Consider the following 22621-nt stretch of genomic DNA (forward strand, 5'->3'; position numbering starts at 1 on the left):
AATGGTATGTTAGTTCAGTCCAGACCTAAAAAGTAGTCTGAGAACTAATAAAATCCTCTTCTTTAAAGCTCAGATTTGTTTTTACGCATACCTTATTGTTCTGCACAGACTACCTCCCTGACCAAGCTCAATAGTGAGATTCCAGGGAAATTACTATTTCTGCCTCCTGACATGCAGGATTTATCAGAGGACACCACCATTTTCTGCTTTACACGCTATCATATGCAGTAAAATTAATCTCAAGTCATCATTGTAATTTCACCAGCTTCTTTTTAAAAACCTGCTTATGAGGGTCCTTCCATCCTGATGGAATTGCCATTTTAAAAATAGAGATGATAACCAGAGGAATAAATTGAAATGGGGATTGTGACAAGGAGAAAAATTACAGGGAAAAAAGCAAAAGTCAGGCTTATATTTCCTTCCCTTCCCTCCTCCCCATCATACAAAAATTATCTCCTTGCCCCAAAATAAACAAATCAGTAGATTCTGAAACAACATATTTGAAAGAGCCTATTTTCATCCTGATGCGGAATACATCTCCAATAGCTATACACCACAGGGAGATAATTTCCCACCCAGATACGGCTCGTATTCCTCACAGTAGACTTGCTGCAGCTCCACACTCAAGACAGGTAATATTTGGTCACAAGGTGGTTAAACTAAATCTCTCCTCAATACAGAGGAGTTATCCATGTTCAGCCTACAACGTTCCAGCCAAATAATGCTTTGCTAATGATGTCTGCAGTTAGATGACAAATCAGGCTATTTAAATTGCTTCAGCACATACATCCTTTACAGGCAGGGTATCCAGGTAACCATTCTAGCACAGCTTCGAGGTGGGAGGGAGAAAGCAATAGCTAATTTCTTCAGCTAGGTGGAAAATTAATTCTGAAGAGATTTGTCTGGTTTGTTATGGTCGATTTGAAGAAAAATTATTTAAAAATAATTATTCAGAAATGTATTTTAAAATGTGTAGTTATGCAAGAAAGGACAAAATAATTGTCCTTCAAAAATACAATAATGGCTAGGTTTATTTCTGAAAAGAATTAAAAATATTTTAAAGCCCTCAATAGGAAGGCTTTCTGCACTTTAATACATGCTAGTATCAACACGCTTCAAATGACAGGAAAAATACTAGTTCAGAATTTCAGATGCTGCAACCAATCTCCTTTTCGTAAGCTTAATGCTAACTGAAATATAAAATATCAGATTGTCCTTTTTATCTTTTTTGTTTTCTCCCCAAAACAAGCTCAATAATTATTTTAATACCTGGTTAAGGAAATGTTATTGCAGACCAGTATTAGATGCTATTATGGCTCCACTTGAGAGATGCCTGCGAATGTCCTTGAGAGCCTTTGGAAAGGTTTAGCTACATCGGTGATACTGGTTTGGGTGGTGACGGGGTATAGAGCCTTTTTCGTGCCCTGGGCTGGGCTGAGGCTTGTTCAGGGTTTCAGAAAGGGTTTCTCTGGCGAGGAGCCACATGGAGAGGCAGGAGATGGGACAGGCTCCCCATCTCCACTGTGGTCTCTGGTTTGGGGGCCCTGAATATCTCCTTTTCTGTGATTCTTCCCTTAGGCATCCTGAATATTTTCGGTCAGAGGAAGGGGATTGCTCCAACTGATTTACAAACAGAAATGCTGAGGTAAAACTAGAGGCCAGATTTGGTTCCCTCTGAAATCCAGGAGACTTCTTCTACTGTGCCTGCAGAGACTCAATAGCCCCAGATGCCCGAAGATCAATGTGACCCCTCTTACAGTCCACCCAGGGGGTGAAGGAGCAGGAAAAAGCCTCCTGCTCTGTCTGCAAACCTGCCCAGGGTAGGGGACACGATGCTCTCCTCGACCTTCACACAATGAGGATGCCTGGCTCCATCCCCACACCAGTCCAAGGGACAGTCTCATTATTTGACCCCACATCAGGGAAGGGACCATCACAACTGGCACCATCCCTGGGGCGGGCTCAGCAATGCACGCTCCCTTGATACGTGCCAGCTGTAAAGGCATTTGCCATTTGCCAAGGCAATGGAAATATTCACACTCTGGTGTTGTTTCTCTTGCGATGCAGACCATTTTAAATTATTCACCAGATCTGTTAAACAGGAAAATACAAACAACTGATATCCCTTTTCTTGAAAACTATTTTGGAAAATATGACTCATTTACTTCTCTTCTAAACAGGAGAAGTAATACTTTCCAGCACTCCCTGAGGATGCATTTAACCAGAAGCTAAGCCAGATGTAGAAATGTCTGCAGAGGTTTTCATTCCTTTCATTAAAAAAAAAGAGAAAAAAAAAAAGAAAACTGTAAAGCAAGAGTCAAGGTATTACTGAGTTTTAAAGCACTGTTGGCCTTTTGATTACCCTTAAAATCAGATCAGATCACAGAGAAAACACAGCATATGACCAGCTAGAGAAGGTCACATTGCAAAAGAATGCAGGTGGTCTCATTTTTTAACAGCTAACATAATAGAAGAACAAATCTTCCAGCCACCAAAGAGCCTCTCCTGGTTTGGCAATTGCCACGTATAATATCTGATGAACTCTGATGTCTCACTGCTCAAGGATAAAATCCCAGCAGGCAGGGTCTGAAGGAACAGCTACACAGACTGAGGGAAAAAATCTTGTATTATTACAGGAACCACTTATTTTATTCACCAGAATTAAAACCTCTTCACTGATAAAAGTGGGGATTTTTTTTTTTCATCCCACAAAGCAATTTTAGGTTTCTATAGAATCATTCAAAAGCAATTAAAATCCTGCTCCTGTTGATGGATTTGTATTCCTTGCTCGCAGTGATGTCAGGCTTTGAAATTCAGGGCTGTTGAGTGTAATTCTTTGGGGCTTTGGAGTCATTGCTGAGTGCCAGAAAATACGTTCCATAAGTTCACAGATATTAAATGTCTTTGGTAACACCAAAATACTTTCAAGGCCTGTAGCTATTAAAATCTAGAAGATATTGCACTAAAGAATCAGTGCAATATCAGGCAATTCAATACACTGCAATTTCACCCTTTTAGTAAGTGAATTTTTAGGGGAAGAGAGAGAAGAGAGAATCCAATAATCTAATAACAGTACAGTTAGATAAGAGGGACCAGGGAGCTTTTCCAAACTGTCCTACTGCATCAAAAGTGATAGACTTACATTGCCAAGGAAAAAAAAAGAACAAAATCCATCACAAACAAGCAAGTAAACAACCCAAAACCAGAATCTACACAAAAATGATTCATAGACCTCATCCATTTAAAGGTCTGTGTTATTTAAACCAGAAAGTGAGCTTCCAATACCAGTGTTTGTTTTGGCTTCATTTTATATAACAAAGGAAATTGTTGTTAAAAATGTAATTCAGATGTCAGCAACCAGAGGCCGTTCCCAATTGCAGAGATGCAAAATGGCAGGATTAATACTGCTGTGCCTGAAATTGCATGGGAGGGATGAACCCTGATATATGACCCTGAATAAAAGGAATAAGCCATGTCAAACATAATGGGTTTTAGGCACCTCCTGCAGTATGGGTACCATTCTGATCTCTGGGAAGGTCTTTCTCCTGCCAAAGGATACAGTACATAATAGGAAAAGTGTAGGGTCAACAATATTGGACACAAAACCTTGCCAAAACATCAGCAAAACACTGATCAGTGATTATGACTATTGGCTTATCAGCACCACTGATGTCTTAGAGACATTGGCATCACCCCAAGAATCTGGTGTTTGTGGATAAACAGGACAATTTCTTTTCTTAGGCCACATTTAGTCTACAGAATTGCTGCATTGTTGCTCCTTGAAAGGCAAATGCAGACTAAGTTAAATAAAGCTATAATCATGCTGCTGCCTGACATATGAGATTGTTAGAGGCCACCGGGCAGAACTGGCAGAAGATATGGGCTGGCTCAAAATGATTAGAGCAAAATAAAGTCTTCAAGGACACCAGCAAGCCCAGCTAAAGTCAGCACAGGAGGAATTTGTCCCTTCTGCTGCTGTTCTAGGCAGTGGGGAGGTCATCACACTGGAGCTAAAATGGAGAGGCAAGAATGGTTTTCTGCCCTAACTTTGGCCTTTCGTAGCACGGCCAGCCTAAAAGGAGGTTATGTGACCATCCACATGCACAGCCAGTGTTATATTACAGATGGATTCCGTATCCTTCACAGCATCATATCCTACACAGCAGGGAACAAGGGAAGGTTGAAAGGCAACAACCGATTTTTTTTTTTTTTCATGTTTCTCTTCCTCTAAACTCACAGTAATAGATACAAATAGTCTCACTCCTGCAAATCATGTTTGAACTGTGGCTGTCAGGAAATGAAGGTGGCTGAAGGGGGGCTATAAAATGTTGTTCATTAGTCCTGCCTTCTTTATGAGCTTCTTTGGTCCCAAAGACAGATGGGTTTGGGAATGCAGCAGAACAGGGGACTCGTGTGTTCAAAGAAATGACAGGATCCAGGCCTGCAAGGAATTCCTCCCTCCATCCCTTCAGATTATGGGGTTAATTAATAACAGTTAATTAATGATGTGTCAATCATTATGAAATGCATGCCTGTGTGAGAAAAGCTGCCCCTTGGGGCAATAAGCATTAAGGCCTTCCCTGGAGTTATGTTTTAAAGTAAGCCCTCGTGACAATTTCTGTAAAGCCTCGAAGAGGATGTTTTAATCCTTTTATCTCGGGATTCACTTCTGGCAAGAACCAGCCTCTCACAGGAAACCAACTAGCAGAGGTAGTCAAAAAAACCCTGCTGTGCTGTTGCCTTCAAGGTGAGTCTCTGGAGGGCACAGGACAGTGACAGGTGCTGGCTGGCCCCAACAAAACAGGGAGCTCTGTCTGAAAGCATCTCAGAAACTACCTTTTCCTCAGTGATAGAGTAGCAGGAACCAGGGGGATAATGTGGGGGGTATCATCTCTGCTGTAAAACACCCTGTGCCCAAACCAGACACCGCATCACCATGCCTGCCCTTCCCATGGTGACTTGAGGAGGGACAGGCATTTGGACACGAGCACCGAGGAGCTCTGCTCTCACTCCCCTCTGCCAGATGAACATCCCAGGCTCTTGGCTGCCAGGACATTCATGCCCATCTGCTTGCATGGCACGGTGCCTGCTCACAAGTTGTCAGACAATTTCATGGGTGCCAAAAGAGCCTGGATTTGAATAGGTGGCCTGGATATGCTGCAAAACCCATCTCTTCCACATGGCCTCGCAGACAGCTAACGGAGCAGGACCCCAGCTGTGCTCACACTGCCCGGAGCCACCGACTCTCTCCGGATTGGCACTGCCCCGCCATACCGCAGCACGAAAGTGGAGGCTTCACTGCTGCTTCAGGCGACGCATTAGTGCCCTGAGTGCTACAGAAGTACATAAAAAGCAGCTTCTGTACCAAAATATCCAGTGCACGCCAAGATAACTTCAAGGCACCGTGATACAATCAGCAGCACAAAAGCTTGACTCTCCAAAGCAAAGGCACAAGAGGAGCAGAAACCCCCGCGGCTCCCCATGGGCAGCGACAAGTAGGTCAGGCAGAGCAAAAAAGGGTATGTTTTGGGCTAAATTCCCAGTTACCCAGCTCTTGTACCTGGGGTCAGGAGGCTGCAAAAAAAAGATGGTTTCAACTTGGAGCTGGCTCCAGGAATAGGAAAACTAGGCAGGCAATGGGAAAAGCAGGCTCTGCCCTCCTTGAGCACCCTGTTTTGCTGGTGTCGGAGCCCTGAGATGTCAAGCTGACTGCTGCTGTGAATGGGGGGAGACATGGAGACTCATGGTGGCACTAGGTCCATGCTGAAGGGGGCAGCTGCTGCCCCCACCATGCCCAGGGCTGGCACAAATCCTCCTTGCTGCACCCTGTCCTTCTGCCAGCAACAACTCTCAGCCCCATGTCTCAATTTTGTGGAGAAAAACAGGATTTTGTTTTAAGTCGTCTCTGCCATCGTCATCCCCAGGAGGCAGAGCTGGCGTTCGAACCACAGCATCGCTCTCCCCTCCTCCTGGCTGAGGCTCACTCAGGGCCCTGACACAAAACCTGGGCTTGCAACATGAAAGGCTGAAAAACCTCTGGGTTTTATGCCCTGGGAATCAGATTTTCTGCTTAATAAACCCCTAAAGAATCAGATGCAAAAGAGGTTTGTTTGAAAATTTTGGCTGGACTATCGCATCACAGTGATTCAAACAGGCACAAAATACAGAGAAACACAAATATGCTGGGTTGAAATTCTCTTCGCGTGTATCATTAGATAGAATCAAAAAAAATACAAGTCAGTCATACTGAAAACTAAATAAAACAATACCAATCATTGCTAATTTCCCCTTAAATCTACAGATTAATTTAACATCTTCATTTCTTCTGCTGCTTCATGCCAGCTAACCAAAGCAGTTTAAAATCCATATACAGATTGTGTGTATCTGAAGTCTGTGTGCAATATTTCTGCTAACTATTACAGCTCTCCAAGCACAGTCATGGCATTATTTGTCCTCTGGCTGGGTGACCACCCCTGCATGAAGAATTTGGACCACCGATTAGCAAGGTTTACAAAAGGGGCTTGAAGTGCTAACAGGATCAGTCAGATGCTGCTGCTGAGAACAGTATCTGGCTTACATGCTGGCTTGGGGTATTTTATTATCCATAGCGCATAATCCAGCACTTTAAATGGCTTCTATTTACAACAGTTTTGCTGTCCCCCCCTACTCTCCAGCTCCCACACATTTGCAGACACTATTTAGTCTGGGTTTCTGCTACTTCTTCACATGCAAATGAGTCTTTCAGGCTTTCTCACTTTTATTTACCCACATGCAGAACATTACAGCAGGGTGGAAAATTGTAAGTTAACAAGAGAAGTACCAACACCATTGAACCAGACACTGAAAATAAATTAAAAAAAGTCAGAAATGTCCAGTGTGTCCTAAAGATGTGTTATTAACAGCTATTACAGCTATTTTACACGCACTTTTTTTGTTTGTTTACAGCAATGAATCACCAATAGCACCACGCCAAGGGCATAATTTGGACATGCGCTGTGCGCTCTCTCTTAAGCTTCTGAGCTTTGCCTAAACCCTCCTGTTTCGACCTGCAAGACACTGTTACTTTGGTTGTGGGTCTCTCCCAAATGCCACCCAGCTTTCGCATCATCACTGACCATGGGACTGTGTCGCCTGAACCAGTGACATCCGGCAAAGTTGGACGTGGGTCCTCAGCCACTAGACACACTGTATCATTTCACTGCTCCTTATCTTCTGTCCCTTCCAATAGCCAGCAGCCCTAACTCAAGAAACCTGTAGAAATGTTGAGGGCTTTAACAAGCTGGATGTTATAAGAACAAACAAACTTCAAAGAAATCTCGGGGCAAGTGGTCAAATCCCCATGTGCACCCTCCAAAGCGGTGGGGATCCCCAGAGCTATCACTGTGTGAGATAAGGACCAGGGGCAGAGGGGGAGCAATTTAGCTCCATAAAACATCCAAAAATAACTCCTTCCAAGGTGGGGGAGAGGGTGGAGGGAGATGAGCACGGTGCAAATTGTCTCCAGGATAAAGCTGTACATGCTGCTCCAGAGAGAAAACAGCTTCAGCCTCTGGTTTACACCACAAGTCTTGCACAAATCATTTTCCCTCATGGAATTTCAGTCTCTTGAGCCTAATTTAAGGATTATAAATTGTAGAGAAATGGAGACAAATTCCCATGAAATATTTCAGGGTAGCAGTATCTGCATATCCCACTGAAAACATTTTGGACAATTTTTTTGCTTAGATTTACTAAGGACATCTTACCTCACCACTACACCAATGAGTCCCCTGTGTGCCAAGCCCTGTTACTTAGCAGTAAATTACAGGTTATGCATTTCATGCCAGCTCTTCCCTCGATAACATTTGCTGCTTTTCCGCCCTGCCAATACAGGGTAAAATGTGTGAAATAAGAAACTGAGGAACTGAAAGTGGGCCTCTGATTAAAAGACAAAACCACAGGACTGCATTTCTTGGTATGCAGAAAATTAAAATGAAGAAGTAGCTTGATTAAAATCAGACACTGAAGATGCTTCTTTCCTAATACACTGTGGTAACAGGTAAAAAAAAAAAAAATGTTATCTGCTGCAATAACTGGCTTTTAAAGAAAAAATAAACACCAGCATGTCTTTGTTCCCAAAGACTAATTAGCAAGATTCTATAAGCACTTAGATAGAAGGTGGCTAATCAAGCAGAGACACTTCACTACTGTAAAATATGACTACCCACTCAGCTCTCCCTTAAAACAGTGATAAGGGGCAGGTACAGCCAGTACCTGTGGCCATTTGTGTCTGTGTAAGACAAGAACAAAAATAGATATTGAGCATCATGTTATGATCTGCTGGAAAAACCCCAACAAATGAGTTAAAGTAAAATGCAAGGCTTTAATTATTTGTGCAAAAACCCCCAGTCACAAAGACCACGGGGCTGATGTTTCTGTGAGCTGTGAAGTCTTCTGCCAGGAGCTGAAGATGCCATGGGGAAGTCAGGGGAGAGGGATTTTGGAGGGAATTCACCAGCAGTGGTGGATGGCAGCTTCCCAGTGCCAGGAAGTGGGATGGGGCTGAACCCCAAGGTCTGCTCCCTCCCTCCACTGGGACTCATATTGTCCTGTCCTGGCTCAGGCGATCCTGCCTGGCTCCAGGGGATAACCTGGGCAGCTCAGCTTGGGACAGCACAACAGAGCTGGTGCCAAAAGAGAGGGAAAGAGGTTTGTTTTCCCCTTCCTGGCTGCCAGCATGGTGAAATGCTACTGTCACAGATCCCTACAGATCCTAATCTAAATGGACAACCTTTGAGCTACCTGGACTTTGCAGACTGTGACTCTGGGGTCATTTCATAAACATGCTTCCAGAATTTGAGAACAAATTTCTCCTGGGTTGGAAGGGATTGATCAATATTTCAGCCAGCAGTTGCTGAGCTGTGGCAAGGGGAAATGCAGTGCACAGTGACAGACAGAAGACTGGATTTCATTGCTGTCCAGGGCCATCAGTCAGCCTCAATCCTGATCCAACTCCTCTTGAAGTCACCACAAATTTTCCAATCTGCATAAATGAGGTTTGGACCAGAGGCACTGCTGAGTCCTAAAATACAGTCTGCACTGAAATACTGAAGAAGTCTGATCTGATGAACAGGATTAGTTATAAAAGAGAAAAACAGTTCATGCATAATATACCAAAAGTTAAAGAACTAAAATAATACAGGACAACCTCTGCTGTCCTTATTTAGGACCACATTCAGATCTCATGTACTTTAAATATCAAGTGATGCAATTCATCCAGTTTACTCCTGATGTAAGTACAATCAAATCTTCCTGTCAGTCTCACTCAGATAAACATTTCAGCAGGGATTTGGTAGGTAGGGATTTGAATTCCCTTAAAAAGGCCAAAATTGCATGGATGAGGTCCACAGAATATCTGATTACTGATTTTTATGTCCAGCAACAAAGAAAGCATTTCTTCTTTGTGACATAATGACACAGCACTCCTTGCAATTTTAAAATACACCTACATAAACTGAACATTGGGCTGACTAGCTTCAACCTTTCTGATCAGTTTATTCAACCTTAGGTCTCCAGTAACACATCTTGTGCAGAGCCAGTGTTCTCCAGTGACCGCTACAGTAACACGGCTTAAGCCGAGTGACAAAACATAGTGGCTGGGTTTGTACTTTGACCAGCAACTGCTCAGTCGGGTTTCATGCAGCACATTCCAGTGTGCCAAAGTGTTAATCCTGGAAGGCTTCTAGCATAGCAGCTACTGTATGCATATCTCACTTCTCTAGCTGCTCAGAGAAAACATTGCAATTTGATTTAATTGCTATGTTGACTTATAACAGTATGTTTATACTGGATGCCTGCCAGCTGAAATGCAACAGGTTTGCAAAATGTATTTCCTCAAAACAGCATGGTATGCAATGTAATAAGGAAAGCAATCTTCCAGGGGCCCCGATTCTGAAGATCATTTCAACTCCTCTGACTTGGAAGCAATGCTACCAATTTGGAAGAATTACACCAGCTAACTGATATGATAATCAGGCCTGGAGGCTGCATTTTGCAGGTACAACAGTCACACCAAAGCTTCAGAAAGGGCATATTACTGTAGGAAATGAAAGCAATTAACAGTTGTTTGTATTACAGGGATTGTTTGGCCTATTTAATATCCCTATCAAAGGATGCATTATTTGTTGAGCAATCCTAAAAGGAAATCAAAGAGAAACTTAAAGAACGCTACAAGTATGACATTTAAAAGCCAGTAAAAAGCTGTGCTTTGCCAATCAAAACAAAAATATTATCTTCCCCTTGACCTTTGCTGCTAAATTTCAGCCCAGCTAACAGTGCCTATGTCTTTATGCTATAGGAACATTACAGAAGCTGAAAGGTGGGTGTGCTTGTTTTGTTTCTGTAGAGCACTAGCTTTGCACTAGACCATGACTACCAGCTTATTTTGTGGCTGGCACTGGAATGGGTCTGAAGGTTGCAGGAACCAGAAGATGCTCCCAGGGGGTAGCATTATTTCTACAGCAGCAAGTCTCAGGAGGGATAGCAGGGGTAAAAGTTACAAACAACATGGTCAGCAGTGCTTGATGAGTTAATGAATGGGATTTCATGAGATGATCGCCTGTGATTCAAGGACACTGGATTTCGCGACCCCAAAAGTCTCTTCTGGCCTGATATCACCCTGATGCTAATTGGTTCTACTTTATCAAAGACTTTAACTGTGAACTTCAGCTACTGAATGAAACAGCCATGTGGCTCTTACCAATCCTGTACTGTGACTTGTAAAAACAGAAGAAAAAAGATGTTAAAAATATCAAGCAAATGCTAAGGTTGGAATAGAACTGGCTTTTATCTGTTTCAGTCCAGAGTTCACTAGATACAGTAGTATTTCTTTGAATGGAACAAAGAAACCTCAAAGATTTTATAATGAATACCCTTTCTACACATTTCTACAAAGCAGTCTATAAAACTGGGAATGAGAGATGTCATTCTTAAACACATACCACAGGACACTTTTCTCACAACTACAATAACAAGGTATCATTTTCTATTAGATCCTATTCGGCTTTTCCATAAGGAACTGTAAAAGCCTCTCTCAAAATCCTGGCACCAGCATATGCAATAGGAATCCTAGCACTGGCTCTGCTGGAACAGAATCTCACCCTTCAAGAATAGAGCCTTGGGAGGAAAAAAAATAGTGTGTTGGTTTTGTTGCTGAGCCAGCTATTTAACTCCACCAGCGAGCAGAAACAAAGGGAAACCAAATAAAACTATAAAGCGCATGTTCCTTTTGGACAAATAAGCCAAAAACCTTTTTAAATTTATGGCTCTACACCATCCCTACCTGATAAGTCATATAGAAAGCTGCAGCTGCAGATATCAGCGATCACATAAATAAATTTTATTATGCTGTACAATACTAGTATGGTTAGACACACTAATCATGGGAGAAGGGGAGGTTGCTATTTTTTTCCTGTCCCATATGGTAATAATTTTGTATGATTGAACTGTTATGAGCTAAATAAAACTACACATTAACTGTAAGATACATTGCAAATACATTAAATCTTCCCTGGAGTTTTAGCAAATACTCGCTTTTTCTATGATGCATTTGGAATTAGCAAAGGAATCTACACCAGGCCATAGGATTTATAAATAGATTTGGCTTTCTCTGCAATACTTTATGGGCAATTATTTCAGAAATGAAGATGCAGAGCCACAAATAAATAAAATAATTGCAGCTGATCAGGCTTTATTTACTGCTATCACATTTCCCTGACTGTTAAGCTTCCCTCCTCCCATTTGCTCCACTAGCTTGAATCGATGACCAGATGAAGAGTTGTCAGCTAATGTCAAATACTGAGCTCAAAAGGTGCCAAAGGCAGATTCTGGTTTCCCAATTTCCAAATCCTGCCTGGGCCTTTCTGGAGCTGGCTTCCTCCTTGCATAAATTCATCATGGAATTGGGAGGCTGGGAAAGGGCAGAGCAAGTCAGATGAGTTCTGCAGAATTTCAAGCAATTTGCCAGGGAGTACATTTTGCTGTGACTCCCCCGCAGAAGTCACTGCCAAAGGTCTGGAGACCTACCCTTTCGCTATCAGATGCCCAGCTGTGTCAGGGAAGGGTTCGTATGGTCTCCCCTATCTGCCGCAATCCTACTCGAACAGGTATTAATCCGGTTTGGAAGATACTGCCTACAGCTATGTATAGCAAAAAGAGCTTTTCAGGTAGTTCAAATTAATCAAATCCAGGCAGCGACTGGCCTCATGTCTACATATTACCCTCTGTGAAACTCACACCATTCAGCTTTCAGTACTTCAGATCCCAGACAGGGTGGAAAACTCCAGATTATCAATTTTCCTTGGGATCAGATTTGCAATCCTACCGGTGTCAACTCTATTCTCTAAAAAACAGTGGCTCAGTTCAGTTTAACATACAGATTCAACTCATATTGCCCCCTCCAGCACTAAGAAATAAACTGAGGCCCCAATTTTCATTTGCAGCTGGACACTCACTACTATTTAATTGTTGTGTTACCTGAGGTTCATGAAGAAGGTTGCTTGTATGAAGAGGCTTATCAACTCAGGAGAAAGAAAAGCATAATTTCTGCTGCTTTGAAAAGCAATGGAGCTGATAACACATAACAACTGAAACATGTAGGATGCACCATGTGGAGACGTCCTATCCACCAAGGGCTTCCTTCAAGGAGCTGATCTCAGAAGTAGCCACCAAGATGATATTTTATGGTCCTCAAATTAAACTACTTAGAAAAAAACGTCCTTTATGTCTCCAGTCTTGATGACCAGAGATATTTGGCCTTGATCTGTGAGCTCCTTATAGCTCCTACACTGGGAAGGCACACCCACCTTTGTGAAGCCTGGATCAGAAGGGTACCCTGCAGAAAAGAGGAAGCACCAGAAACAGCCTAGAAGGTGTCTAAGGCCTGAAGAAGGTCCTACAAGAAGAAGTCTTGTAGCTTTAAAGCCTGATTTTTTTTTTTTTTTGTAGTTCTGAGCTGCTTATTTCTGTATAAAGAAATGCTGCTGCAAACCTCTCCAAGAACTCCATCAACAACAGTCCATAAGCTAGTGAAAGAGGCCAATGGGACCAGATGCCAAAGGAGCTAGGAAGATTTACACTAGCCGAGCATCTGGCGCCCTGTTCACTGTTATCAGAATGAAGACGAATGCTTGCAAATATCCTTATTCAAAATCACTAATGTGTTCAGCGATGCTCAGCACAAACGCAGCAGCATTGCTACTGTAAGGTGTGGTGCCTGGGAACACAGCTGCTGAATGCTCTAATGCTGCTTTTTCCAGTGGTGTATGTAATGCAAAGAGCAGTGAGAAAGTAGGGTGTTGCTGCCCTTCAAATCAAGCAAAGGGAATGATTAAGACATCATCATTTTCCATTATTGTTTTAGTGGATGGTAGTAATTGCTTCTACACAGGAATGTGGCTATACCTCCATTGTCATCCATCATCTTGCCAAGGCTGTGTACAGTACAGTAGCAACGGTAAACTTTTGATTTGACCTCATTAGCATTCCCAGAATTACAATGTCATACCAATGATAAAGATTGAGATTATATGCATCTGAGCAAATGGAGAAGAAACAAATCACACACTATGTAAAAAGTCAACAGTGCAACCACGATTCTGCCAAATGCTTCAAGGCTGCTCAAACCTGCCTGGTTCTTGATTTCACGTGTGGGACAAGACACAATTAAGAATTGTGTCTATATGCGTCAAACTTGCAGATATAGGGGATGGACCCATGCACTAATGATCTGAGCATTCGGGGAGAGGGCAGAGAGGGGAAGGGAAGATATTGGAGAGGATGCTCTCTGATACCGCCTTCCCTCTGACTTGTCAGTATTATATCTGTGCTTCCTCTGACCTCTCCCAGGCAATCAGTGATCCACTAGAAACATGGAGAAATTTGTGTGCAATTTGGGAAATAACACAGAGGTATTTGGCCTCTGCACAAATTCCTTGTGCTGCCTGGAAGTTCATAGGATTTCCTTATGATTCCCAGGACAAATGCACATAAGGAGGGTTCCTGCTCAAACTTGGGTTGAAGGAAAGTGGGACCAATTATTTGGCCCTTCTGGAAGTCAAATAAGATCAAGTCAAATCTGTATTTGTCTGAGGTCAGTCTATAGCAAAATCTACGGTGAAACAGGGAGTTTTGCAGTCGCCAGCCAGCAGCTTACCCCCTGAGCTGTGCTCCCCACTACAGCTGTAACACAATGCCAAGACATATTCCAAACCACTCGTTCTCGGTTACTTTAGTCTTTTATGGACCATCTTAGAGGAAATTAACTGAACTTCCCTACAGTGGGAACAAAAGAAGGAAATGAATTTATTATTCCAGTAGTACCCTTGACACAGATACTGAGTAGCTTCATTAAACATTTCACAGCCCCAAGTGTCTTTCCTAAACCCTCTACAGTAAGCACAGAGTCATTTTCCTTATTACAACACAAACATACAAGTCAGGATTCAGAACTCATTTACATCTGCTTTGTATCTGAATAACTTCCCTCATCTCAATGGGATCTGGGCAGGCACAAATCAAGGCTGCATCATCCTAGTCCTTCCCTTTCTCTCTAGATTCATTACCTTGCAGTACCACTCAGATAAACTCGTTTTCACAGAGTCAGCATAGCCACAGCCAAATGACTAATACAACCCCTTAATACAAACAACAATAAATCAACAGATTAAATTATAATTTATCAGACAAATACTATTTAGCTTTTTCCAAAGCTGTTCTGAACCATCTCTCTTGTCTGGCCATATTCCAGAGAAGCACTGACTCTAGATAAAGCTCAGATCTGCAGTAAGTTTACATAAGAAAGAAATGCTGAAAACATCCTGTATTTATGATGAGAGATTTCACAGAGATCAGAGTGAATAACATTCCTGAGAAGACTGCAATGGATCTGAAGCCTCCTTAGCGTCTCTTCAAAGACCAGTCTAGCAGGGCAAGGTCTCAACAGACCCTGAAGCTCTACATTCAGCAGCAAGCCTAGGGTACCAGTCACATTAACCTTGAGAGGCATTACAGCAAACTTTTAATGGCTTAGAAAACAGTAACAGGATATTCCACTACAATTTCACTTTATAACACAGACTGTTTTTTACTTACTTCATTGGTTTGAACAATGCTTGTCCATAGTTCTGGAACGTCATGATCAGCTTCAGCTGGGTGCCTCCTGATTTCATCGCTGTGGGAAAAACAAAACCGCTTTAAAATCCTACAATGTGGATCTACTTACATTCAGCTTCCCTGCAACAAAATCATATGTTTTGCTCTGTATTAGATTCAGCACTGCAGTATCTGAGCACCAAGCAGGGTGATCCTAACTGGACAACAGATTATTCAGCGGGTGCAGAGTACAGGGGAGGGCTTTGAGCTGCCGACCAGGACTATAAATGGATTGTACTCCCTCACACGTCTTTGTCTTCTTCAATTGGCCCCTATGGGCTCCATAAGCACTCTAACTGAATGGCATGTATAGGAACAGACCATTGCAGTCTTGTTTTCTCCATCTTCAGTGGAGTCACGATGGAGTCTCCATCGCTTCTGGAGTTCCTTTTAACAAGGGACACACATTGGGAAAGGAGATGGGATGCTTTCGAAGACAACTGCAGCTGGGATGTTACAGTCCAATGCGCAGCAGACATCTCCTTAATTGAAACTATGAGCAGAAACTATAGCAATCTCTGATCTCTGCTGCAATTCTAGTAATTGTTGCTGGGCAGTAGAGATATGTAAATTCATCTCCTCCATGCACAATGGATATGTATCCAAGCCCATCCATTAACTTCAAGGGATCCCAAGGTGGTTTGTACAGGAGAGCAGAGCTGTGCAGAGCCGGTCGCTGGCTCTGTTGGGAGGGTAGGAGAGGGCATGTGGAGACAGCAAGGACTATATGGTCCACACTGCACACCGAGGGCCATCTTTGCTCAAACATTAAATGTGCTCACTTCCCAGCTGAGAGCTAATGGAAATTTAACACTGACATTTATTCATACCAGTCTGAACAATTTGGACAATATCATGTTAACAGCCAGATTATAGTGTTTCTAAAGTCAGAGCAATTTTTTTATATATATAAGAATTCATAAAAATGCATTTTACTTGATGATAAGGCTACTTAAAAAGATAAATATATACTTTGGCAAACTAGCTGCTTTTTTACCATCTCAGTCAAAACTGCTCTGAATAAATGAAATGACCTACACCCTGTCTCCTTAACTCACTTCTGTGTTAGGAGAGGCAGGCCATGGCAGTAGTGTCTGTGTGGATGAGTCAGTCCTTTAAAAATGCTTCCTATGAATGACCAGATAATCAATCCCTTTCTTTACAGTTCTGACAAAACCCATGTCAACTGGAGAACTACATAAATGTCAGGTTACCTTGATCTGTAAATTTTGGCTTAGAGCTGCCCTTGTTCCACCTATATAGCTTGTACATGTTTTTTCTCTAACCAATGCCATTAGCTGCACATCCTTTTAATTATTCATCTCTCTGCCTTATTGCTGATAGGTCACCAGCTCTCTTTCAGCACTTGTAATCTATATTTTTGCAACAAAGTGCTATGCAAATTTGGTCAGTGTAATTATACTTCTCCTAGAATAAAATCCCTCCTGCCTTGCTGTTTTGCTGACCTCAGCCTTCTCTTGCATTTCCAGTTTATCCCGAAGGAACAAATAAATAATTAGAAATTAAAGGGCATTAAATAATTTGCACTGAGCAGGTAAAGCAGAAGCACCTGGCTTTCACACATTAAACTCCCTCTCTTGTGCAGAACAGGTCAGTTGATCTGCACCTGAGGGAAGAAGGAGCCGTAGGCCTTTTCATACCTAGCCTGGAGCCTGAAGGCAATGAGAAGCAGCAATCCTCTGACCAAACACCTAGCTCTGCTGCCCTAGGACCATCAGAGCCCAGCTATGCACTCTGGAAACACTCCTGGTTAGTCTGGACAGCAAACAGGCAGCTGATGCTGCCCTTGCCTCATGTCCGCAGGAAACACGACCATGCCCAGGACCAGCCCCCACCACCTTCCCTGCCCAGCCGCTGCTGAAGGCTCAGGATTTGCCCAGTTCATTAAGGCACAACCTGTATTTGCACCCCTGTTTGAGTGGGGTATCTCCACACAGGTCAGTCATATCAGCCTCAGTGCCAAAGGGCACAACTGCCTCCTGTTTGTCAGACATAACTTCCCAGCCCACCGGCCTCAACACAGCTGCTTGCAGACTGCTCACACCAACTGAAGACCGAATGTTTTTCCTCTAAAACTGAAGTAATTTATACTTCTTCATTCGATTCTGAGGAGCTCAGGGCTTAGAGATTGGCTCCCTCTCCTCCATGAGACATATATGTCCAAAATATACCAAAGATCCTGTAAGTCCATCAGAGAAAAGCAAAGGATAGAGCCTATTTTGAGGTACAGCTGGGAATCCAAGCATCTGGGAAATAACAGCAATGCAATGAAGAAGAAAAAAAGATGTTCCAGCATGCCCTTTTCTAAGCACAAAGTTTCAGATACACTAAGACTGGTTTCTCAGCAAATTGAAGCCACTTGACAGATAATGATTTTGTTAGCAGCTGAACCCAACAAGTGTGTCATCACCAAGCAGGGAAATGTATGAAGAAGATTAACAATTCATAATAATTCTTCCATGAGAAACAAAGGCCTGGATTCCTGTCAGAAGGAATTGAGCTGAAGTAAGACAAAAGCATCCCCCCGGTCTTTTTAGATCCATCTTATTGTATTGCCTTAATTGGTTGCAATAGTAGCCTCAACCGAACAGAAGTTTTGCTGGCATGTTGTCCCTCCACTGCTGCTAGGAGTAAACTTTGGACCTCCGCAAAACAGAGGGTGACATTGGTGGGAATGGTGTCCCATTGTGCCTTATGGCAGGGCATGCTGGAAGCCACATGCATCATGGACAACAAACCATGCCAGAGCTCCACGTTGGCTTCCCCCCACATCATCTGGACTATCATATTCCCACTTTGGCTGCTTGTTCAGTGATGCAGATGTGGTGGCCAGGCTGGAGGTGATTCAAAGCCACCCTTCAAGTCCAGACTAGCTAGAGTCTATCATTGCAATCCCTGCAGAGAGGGAGACACCTGACCTTAGACTGCCCTTTTGAACTCAACAAGACCCTTCATGCACCTCTAAACTAAGCAGATTTTGGAGCAGTCCAGGGTGCCCAAATCTTGGGGGTGGCAATGCCAGAAAAGAGCAGATCTCATTGGAGATGAGTGACTCAGACCTCTAGGTCAGATTACTTCCCTTGTCCTAATTTAGCGTCACATCTGTGTACTGGCTTCCCTCTCATTTTCTGAGCTATATTCCTTCAGGAACTCCCTTTCCTGCTCAGACCTCAGTTAAACATGTCCCTCTGGCCATTATGGCCAGAGTGGGAGCCCTGTCATCTTCCAGGAACTTATCCGAAACAAACACTGTTTGCTCATCTGGAGATGCCCTTGTGCTTTCACCTACTGCTCATATGAACATTTCTGAAGAATTTATAATACCCAGAAGCAGCATATACAATTTTCCAAGAAATCAGAGGATGCTACACCATTGCAATCTGTCACGTCTATGATCAGCAGCCTTAGGTATTTTTAAGAAGGCCTTGCAACATAAGGCTATACTGACTCCAAGGGAACCACTAGTCATACTCTGAATTCACTTCTTTTTTTAAGGTTTCTGAATATACTGTAACATCACAGGTCATGAACAGCTCTGTAAAAGACTTTATAAACCCACTAGCTCCCAGCAGGTACCTCAAATCAAGTCTCATACAGCTCCGGGATGTACTGGCACAGTGTTAAAAACAAATCCCAATACCATCATTACTTTTTATCTTTCGGCAACTCAGAGCCTCTCTTTTCCCCCCCAAAGTAGAAGGAAATGGAAAGCAGCATTAAACCTTCCTGTTAACCCAGTGCAAGGGCTTTCGGCTGTGATCAAAAATCTTCCTAACTTTAGGAGACTTTGCAAAAAAATCCCTGAGATATCTTTTTGCTTGAGTGTATGTGGGATTAGAATATCGTCCAAAGACTAGTGAAATTGGTGGGACTCCTTCTGTTTTCTCTGATAGACTTTGGATCAAGCCTCCAGAAATCTCTACTCCATTTACCTCTATGAGCCTGTTGTCACAGCCACATGTCATGTCTACTACTTCCCCACCTTGTCCCCTCACCAATACAAGACCTGAATACCCTCCCTGATCCACAGGCACCATCCAGTATAAAAGATGCACTACCTATCATCTGTCAATCATCTTTTTATAACTGTATGGTACAGGGTTCTGGCTAGCATCTGGTACTACTTCCTAACAGAGACACAATGTTGCCCAAAGGGATATGACCCAAAAGGATTTGGAATTTGAATTGGTCTGGCTTTCCAGCTCCACTGTTTTGATGCATGATAGCCCTCATCCTACTGGCCTGTCTAGACCATATGGTCCTCTGATGGAGAATGAGTCCCAGCAGGACCTCCGAACCTGGCTTTTGGTCAGAATCCAACAAACATTTTAAAATGTATTTAATTGTGCAATGCTAATGCCTGAGAAGTGAGATCCAGTCAAAGCCTGGGATGCAGTAAACATCTGAAACAGAGGATGTTCAGATCCATTTTGGATGCCTATTTATAGATCAAGCTTAAATCTAACATAAATGTGTTGATTGGCTTTAACAAGTAATACTCGGCCCCAGGCTAGAGACATGGCCCTGTACAAGCTGTAAAGAACATATTTCAAAACAAATTCAAGCCCTCATCATCTCTTACTTTGTTCTTGTTCAAGCAATTCTGCTAACTTGTTTTTAAAGGCCTTTCTTGGTTTAGTCAAGAGAGTAAAAGACTTCTGGAGGGGAAGAGATCTGTGAAATCATTCAGAGGCTTTGTTGTACATTTTAAGTCCCCTCCTTTCATCTGGAATTGTACATTAAATCAATCTGTTGACTCTTGGCAGATTCATTGTTTTCTTATACAGTAAATCAATGGTGCTACATTTCATTATGTTTTTCATGCGTTCTCAACAGCACTTTTTCCCTTCCTTTGGATGAGATTTTTATAATTTCCTTTAGCACCAGAATTTATGTTCAATATTCACCGTCTTGCCTTTATCTTTTTTTTTCCTGACTTGAAGTAGAGTCCACCTTAGTTAAATGCAGCATTTATTCACTGCGTGAGTAATCTTGCATGCTTGCTTTCTAATTACTGCCTGTACAAACTGAAGGCATTGCAGGTTCAGAAATTAACTCAGTCGGGTAATGTTTCCAAACCTTTCCAACCAGAGAATTTAAAGACTAAAAACATAAAACCCAACTAAACACAGGAATTACAAAATCCTATTCTGCTCCCAGGCAATCCCACAGCACAGAACCTCTGGACAGCAGGACAAGCAAGATCAAGACCCCACTGCCTCTAGAATGCACGAGGCCGTATTTGTGGTAAACTGCTGACAGTGCTGCCACAATTATGCACAGACGTCTTGTAAATATGCAACAAAATAGCTAACTACGGTTATTTATGCATGCAATAAACAGTTATGAAAGGCAAAGGAAATGTGCAATTGCTTGTGCATGTGCTGCTTCTGAAAACTGGGTTTCAGTGCTCAGTGGAAAAATAATTCTCTCTAGGCTCCTATTTATGGCAAGAGGAAATTTTCAGTGAATTAAATCAAATTAAGAGCTATTCCTTTATGCTGAACAAAACGAATAGGAAATATATATATTGATGCAGGGCACAGAATACATCCTCAGCTTGAAAGCTCTGGGTAACCCTGTTCTTTTCAAGGCCAGCTCTAGGTGTCACTGTGGGAACTGAATGTGATGCTCCTTCCCATCCATGGATTTGTTCCATTTAAACTTTAACATCAAGAAAATGTCACCTTGGTGCTCCCTGCTCCTGGGAATTGCTTCTGTCACCGTTTTCATTTTAAAATAACACTGCACATTACAGAGTTGTGTGAGCAGTTCTGATAGATGGCAGGGGATCAATCTGGTCACCACTCTCCTCCATAAATAATGCAAGCAGAGCAGAGAAATTACGATGTGGCTAAGGAAGCTGTTTAGCTGCAGTTTGGATCTAATTACTGTAGGTATCAAGAATCTGCACAGCAAATCACCTAATTCTATTAGAGCCAAAGCAAATCAGAACACTGGGAAGAAACTGGATAAAGCAATATCCCATTTCATCTAATGCATGTAAGCCTGTATATTTAATTGTCCTGCTTGCAGAAAGAAGACTGAACATTGGGCATTGTTAAGGTTTCCATTTATTTTATATTTCTAACTTGGCATCTTTGCAGCTGCCTTAAAAAAAGAAAATAAAAAGCAAAACAACAAAAATTGACCATAAGGAAAAAAACCAGACAAATTAGAAGATATGCAGGAATATACAAAAAAACGTAACAGCCCTGTAAGTGTCCTTTGGTCAAATACCTTACTCTTTATTAATCAGCTTACATGCTTTTGAATTCCTGCTGCTGCTCTGCAGTAAAGCTGAAAACTGGCAAGTATTATTTTAAAACATATTTTTAAACACTCCAATAAAATAGAGATGCTGCATTGCGTAATAATAATAAAAAAAAGTATATTAACAATATGCTCTTTTTTGCTTTGCAACCTGACAAAGCTCCTGAATCCCCACAGAGGCAGGCAGTGGATGCTACCAGCAAAATTCAGATCATGGCATCTCTACATTGGCAAAAGTCCCCTTGCATTTCCATATGCTTGATTTTAGACTGGGATTTACATATAGGAATCATTCCCTGTCAGTTCCCACAGTGACCAATACCAATACCAAATGTACCTCATGTTTTAGGTTACGGAAACTATACGGAATCATTGATATAAACCATGGCTCTGTGTTCTTGTTAGGGGCATAAGAAGCCCTATTGCACTCTGAAGAGCCTTGTTCAAACATTAACAGAGAGGCAATCGCATAGGAAATTGCTAATAACAATCATAAATCTTCCTCTGTGGTCCTATGGGCCTTTCCTCCTGTCGATCTGAAAGCTCTATCAGAATCATAATTAATGGAAACCACATGACACATCTATATGACATATTAGATGAAATCATGGCCCCAGGGAAGTATAAGGCAAAACTTCCACTTACGTCACCAGGGTCAGGATTTCACTCCTATTTTTTATGATAACCATTTTGCTGCTAGGTTCACTGAAGCATAGAGGTTAAGCAACATGCCCAGAAGCACAAGTGAAGATCAAGCCCAGAAGATCAAGTGAAGAGTGGGTACTAAACTACTATTTCTCATTCCTGCTTCCCTTTTTCTCCCACCAGCTTCTAATCCCTACATCAACCTTAACCATCCCCTTGCTCTGCAGAAATGACAGACTTCATGGCTCGAATGCTGTCAAGTTTGCTGCAAACACTGCTCTCCTCCTGCATAGACAACATGGCTTGAGCTCTACAGTGTTGAAGAGGTAAATAGAGATCGATACACTTAGCAGCCATGCAGTACAAAACACCGCTACGGCCAATGCATTTTGTGTAAACCTCAATAGATGAGGCAGGAGATGGTTTGGTTAAGCATCACCTCTACAGAGCTAGGGACAGCCTGGTCACTGCCTGGGGCACTGCTGCTCTCTAT

The 22621-nt window shown here is 42.4% G+C and overlaps 1 protein-coding gene across 1 annotated transcript in view; it reads right to left on the minus strand.

The window, feature by feature from the left end:
• The window catches only part of FAM20C (FAM20C golgi associated secretory pathway kinase), a 61125-nt gene that overhangs the window by 32704 nt on the left and 5800 nt on the right, over positions 1-22621 (minus strand). Inside the window, exon 3 of the mRNA XM_074885904.1 lies at positions 15130-15208. Coding sequence (XP_074742005.1) covers positions 15130-15208 — 79 coding nt within the window. The remainder of the gene's footprint in view (positions 1-15129; positions 15209-22621) is intronic.

The sequence above is a fragment of the Strix uralensis genome, chromosome 16 (genome assembly GCF_047716275.1).
Source record: "Strix uralensis isolate ZFMK-TIS-50842 chromosome 16, bStrUra1, whole genome shotgun sequence".
Lineage (NCBI taxonomy): Eukaryota > Metazoa > Chordata > Aves > Strigiformes > Strigidae > Strix > Strix uralensis.